At 58.1% G+C, this 5491-nt stretch overlaps 1 protein-coding gene; it reads left to right on the top strand.

The window, feature by feature from the left end:
• Positions 1 to 29: 29 nt before the first annotated feature.
• CHC_T00003045001 (hypothetical protein) lies at positions 30 to 3547 on the top strand. XM_005714868.1 is given in 2 exon segments: positions 30 to 3116; positions 3117 to 3547. The coding sequence occupies 1 exon segment, from the start codon at positions 30 to 32 to the stop codon at positions 3114 to 3116; it is 3087 nt and encodes a 1028-aa protein (XP_005714925.1). The 3' UTR covers positions 3117 to 3547.
• The last annotated feature ends 1944 nt before the right edge of the window (positions 3548 to 5491 follow it).

The raw sequence follows: 5491 nt of genomic DNA, 5'->3' as shown, positions 1-5491 counted from the left end.
CGTCGTCAAACGGCACACACCTCCACCACATGTCTGACACCGCGAAGGACGCCGTCGATCGGACCACGCGTCAGTTGGGCGTCGCCTGCACCGCCCTGCGCATCCAATCCGTCGCCATGGACCACCCCCCGCCCCAACCGGCCAAGCCCGCTCCAACTCAAAACCAGCCCTCGCTCAGCCTCGTGCAACACTCCGTCGCCCCGCCAATCCCGCACGACCCCAACGAGTTTGACACTGTCCTCCCGGAGATCCCAATGCACGACTCGCCCGCACCTCTCTTGCCAGTGCACAAGTGCCTTCCCGACGACCTTCACCTAGACCGCCAGTCTCTAGACGACTCGTCCACGGAGAATAGGCCGTCGAACATCGCGGCCCCGCCCCGCCGTGTGCTTTACGCACCGCCCCCATCCCCGAGCCGCCCGCATCCCCCACCCGAAGACGCTCATCTGCTCCCCTCTCTTGTCTCCAACGTCCTCAATACCGACCACCCCGTTGCCCAGCCGGCTAAGTCCCCGGACAGTCTAGAAACTCTCGCTGCCGCTGGAACCTCCCGTGCCTTGCATTCTGTGCCGCACACACCGCCACCGCTGCAACACCCTCCTTCAACCGACTCCTCCCAGAACCCGCTTACCTCGCCGACTCAACCCACTGACAGCCCCGATAATCGCGTCGCATCCATAGACGCCCCCCTTTCTCAACTCCACCTTGCTGACGCTCCCTCCGAGGAACAAGGTTCTGGCCCATCAGATACTGACGCCCCTGTCCCGATCCAGTCGGCCCCGCTTGACCCTACCGCGCCCAACCCGTTTGACCCCGTCGTGGAGCCCGTCGACTCGAACGAGCTTTTGGCCGACCCATTGTCTATCCGCTCCACCGAACCTCAAGATGCTGACGCCAATGCTGCGGACGATGCCGCGGAGCCTGATTTGCCATCGAGCAGCTCCTTGCTGGAGAGCTTAGCCGATGAGGACGGACACTCGGCGCTTTCGGCGCCGCCCGTTGCCTCCTCTGTCAGACGCGAGACACGGAAACGCCTCCCGCTCCTTGCTGCTGCATCGGTACTTCTGCCCTTGGCGGTCGCGAATGGTGGCGACATGGCCGCGGCCCCAGCCGACTTTATCAAAAGCCTCACCGCTGATAGCAAGGCCAAAGAAGAGGACGCTCTTTCCCCGCCTTCGGACGAAGAACGGGGTGCCGGGTCGAGTGACGATGACCGTCCGAGGGAATTGCGTTTCGTCCCCGAGGAGCATTTGCGGTCTGGGACGACACATGCTCTCCCCGTGGCGGACGGGAAGAATCGCAGTTGCGCTGTCTTTCAAGAATATCCTCAGTTCAATTCCACACCTCCCCAGGAGCAGCACGCCGTCGTGCGGGCCATCCCGTCGTTTCCGGAGTATCCTCAACCGGCACGCATGCTTTCCGATGACGAGATCACGAGCTCACCGGTGGCCGTTTTCAAGTATCCTCAACCGGAACAACTCGACGTCCTCCCGCTTATTCAAACCATTCCAGAGACTAATGCATGTTTTCCTACCTACAATCCCCAAGAGCAAGCTAAACTGGGAGATGCAAACTCCTCGATGTCGATGGATTCACGCATGCCTTCGAATGGTCGTCGAGACATGGATGGTAGTCGACTCTCCCAGCATAGTTTACCGCCAGTGCTAGAGGACCAGCATGATCCGGACGCAAAGCGCTTAGCAACTGCACTTCCGGCACGACTGTATGCCGAGGAAAGCGTGTCTTACGGCAACGGGTCTTCGCATTACCCGTCATTTTCCAGCAAGACTGGTAGTAGAAGCTCCAGAAGTGGCAGGGGATCTGGGTATGGAGAAGGCTCCTCGATGGCTCATGACGCAGAGGGGGATCCGTATATGAGCATTCTGAAGAAGCGGGAGGAGATGGAAGCACGACGACGACGGAGAAAGGAGGACAGCACCACGCGTTCACGAAAGCATGAAGGCAGTATGTCAAGCACAGACCGTGCCCGGCTCGGAAATTTGACCGATACATACGAAAGCGCCAATCTGCTGCCTTCTGAGTATGCGCAGCGAGTCGGTACCATGGCAAGGAGGGAACACGGCGAGGGATGGACCGATGCTGCATCAGACTCCGATCACGATGTCTACTTCGATGCGAGGAGTTCTCCATACCAACAGGAGGTTCGTCCTGCTTCGAGTGCGCAGCATTCTTCGGAAAGGCGACAAAGTTCGCGTCATGGTGGAAGTCATTCACACCATGAGGATGCATACTATGCAGGGGCCCCACCCTCTGATGATGAATGTCCGGGTTGTTTGTATCAACAATCTAGCTCTCATGATCATGAAGCATCACGGAGGAAAAAGTCAAAATCTCGTTCCAGGGCTGAGTCGTCTCAACGCCGTCTTGAGCAGAGTGGCTACGACTCTGGTTCAGACGGAGTTTCTGAACACCCTTCTTCGCGAAGCCGGAGTGGGAAGAGATCAGGAAGTGGCCACCGCTCAGACCGTGCTGATCACTCGTCTCGGGACCGCTCGCATCGCACGCAGAAATCTAGTTCGCGGGAGAGAAGAGATGAGCGATTGGATAGATCTGAGAGGTCCGGAAGGTCGGACAGGTCTGAACGATCCGAGAGAAGGGAGAGGTCTGAACGATCTGACAAGCGTGACAGATCGGGGAGATCAGAAGTGCTATCAAGATCCGAGAGGGATCATGGTTCGAAAAGAACCAGGAGCGCCAACCGCAAGCACTCACATGAGAGAGACAGAAGCCGTTCCCATAAAGGATCTCGTGACGAGGACCCAGAGCGCAGGAAGCGAGACCCGAAGAGTAAATCCAAGAAGCATCGACGCGCCCCTCCTCTACCCGGCATTGGGTATTCCAACTCGTATACGAACGCAAAGTCTGTCTATCGTCATGTTCAACCCGAGACTGATTCGGGAGTCGACAATCCGATTCCGTGGTATTGGGAAGGTCAGTCTGCGCCCGAGGATACTGACCCGGAAGACGCCCTTCCTTCGAGACATTCGACGTCCGACACTCCCCAATTTTCGAGCTATGGAAGGCGCGACAAGAATGGCCGTCGTCGAAAGGCTCACCATAACCGCAGGGTTACATTCCTCTACGATGACCTTTGACATTGGAAGATTTGAGTGAGATACCGTGACGGAAGACCCACGCAAGTCCCAGCACAGAACGCGGAAGTGCTTGATTTGAGGGGTCCATCAAGCAAGGAGAGAGACTTTTCATAGAAGGGAGGTTATGTTTGCGCAGAGAGAGTCATGTTGGGATCATCGATTGAGAGGTTTGTTCATCTGGACGCGAGCGGAAGCAGAAAGAACGAGCTACAGCGCAGGCCAAAGCCTCTCGTAAGATGTGAAAGAACTGTTTAGTTTCAATTTTGGACAACGCTTGTACAAGAGACATAGATTTCGACGAACCGAAGTTCAGAAGCGAATGCACCAAGCTCATGCGTCTTATCCCTCAGCCAGTAGTACAGTATTGCAAGTTGCGTTAACCAAGTAACGCTTGGATTTAAACCCACCCGCACCATGTATCATTAGTGAAACCCACCACACACAGAGCCGGCACGCTCGTGCTCGGAATCGCCGTCCCGTCCCGTCCCGTCCCTACAACTTTGCCGTCGCCTCCATCAGTTGCTTTCTGAGCATGTGCTTCACCACGCCTTTTCTGATCTTCCCCGTAGCCGTCCTGGGCAACTCCCTGCTCCTTACGATCCACTTTGGCCTCTTGAATGGCGATAAGCACTCCCTACACAATTCCATCAGCTCAGAGAGCACCTCCCCTTCCGGTTTTGTCACATTACTCATCAAGACAACCACAGCCGCAACTGCCTCGCCGAGCACGCGATGTGGAATCCCCACAACAGCCGCCTCCTCTACCTGGTCGCCCCTCATGAGCATCTCCTCTACCTCGCCTGCAAACACATTTTCCCCCCCAGACTTGATCATATCTTTACACCTCCCTTTCAAGAATAATGCCCCACTGCCAGCATCGACGTACCCCAAATCGCCTGTCCTCAGCCATCCATGCATCACTCCCCTTCGCACGACGCCGTAGCCCGCCATAACGTGCGGCCCGCGGGTGAGAATCTCCCCGACACCTCGTGCGTCTCCGCGTACGACGGAAGTGTCAATGCGCAGCTCGACGTGCTTCGGCGGCCAGCCCACGCTGTTGTGCAACGGGGAGTTTGGTGGAAAGTTATCGTGGTGGAAAAAGGTGAGGGAGCTTGCAGCCTCTGTCATGCCATATGCCGCCACAACTCGTGCGTTGGGAAACAGGGTTTGGGCCTGCCGGCGCAACGCGTGTGAAAGCGGACCGCCGCCGTACAGCAGCACGTCGACAGACGGGTACGAAGCGGCAGGCGCGGCGTCGAGCAGGAGGATAAGGACAGCGGGCAAGAGGACGAGGACGGAGACGCGATGCTCGCGGACGAGGGCGAGTAGAGCGCGGGCATCGGCGGGGCGCGAGGGACGCAGATGCGACGGAGGGAAGACGTGGGCGGCGCGGATGAGGGAGATGGCGTGCGAGGTGGAGTGGCCGGAGAGGTGAAAGAGTGGAGAAAGGTGCAGGTAGACGGAGGATGGGCGGAGGGAAAGGTGGGCAATTTTGGAAAGAGACTGGACGTGGAGAGAGTGGGGGTGGAGGATGACTGGCTTGGAGAGGGAAGTGGTGCCACTGGTGAAGAAGATGGCAGGGGTTGGGGATGCGGGAGGGCGGATAGCCGTGGTGGTGGGGGGGAGGGGAGGGGAGATGAGGATGTCGGCGGAAGGGAGGCGTTGGATTGTGAGGAGTGTTAGTTGTGGTATGTGTTGGAGCAGTTGCGGGCGAAAGGAAGGAGGCAGCGAGGTGGGGGGGAGGAGAAGGTGGGTAGCTCCTGAGGAACGGAGAGCGTGGACGATGTCAGGGAGGGACCAGCGGTCGTTGAGCCAGACAAGAGGGGCTGGTAGCGACGGAGCGAGATGAGCAAGGGGAAGGGCGAGGTGCGAGGGGAGGCGGAACAGGGCGAGGGGCGAGGACAAGGGGAGGAGGGCCTGGAGACGACGCGTGTCACGGTGGACAGGGCGCGGGGGGTAAGGTGGGGGGAGATGTAAGATGGAAGAAGGGGAGGGAGGGGAATACATTGCGCAGGCGGGACAGGGGAGGGGGAGGGGTACACGGGGCGCAGCAAGAGGATGGGGGGGAGAGGGGGCGGTTTTAGACCGGAGGGTTCTGGCGGAGTACATATGCCCAGCAGCCGGAGCACTGACCGGGATCACGTTTTTGCGATCGAGGTGAGGTGATGACCTCAATGCTTGTGCTCGCAAATCGTACCGCTCTCTCACTTGTCACAATGTACAATCTGCAGGTGTTTGTTGCTGTAATGCATCGGCATAGTACACGTGTACAGTACTCGTGTAGTTTAGTGTAATGCATTTTGCAGTGCGTACACTTGCTCACGAGTTTTGTATGCGTCGAGTCCATTCTTGGAGTGTGGGAAAAGAGAGTGCCC

This window comes from Chondrus crispus, genomic scaffold (genome assembly GCF_000350225.1).
Source record: "Chondrus crispus Stackhouse genomic scaffold, scaffold_17, whole genome shotgun sequence".
In the NCBI taxonomy this organism is placed as follows: domain Eukaryota; phylum Rhodophyta; class Florideophyceae; order Gigartinales; family Gigartinaceae; genus Chondrus; species Chondrus crispus.
Note: the sequence above shows the minus strand (reverse complement) of the source record. Positions and strands in the feature narration are given on the sequence as shown.

What these genes read in the sequence shown, in the direction of transcription:
- CHC_T00003045001 (XM_005714868.1), top strand. Translation starts at nt 30, where the DNA reads ATGTCTGACACCGCGAAGGACGCCGTCGATCGGACCACGCGTCAGTTG.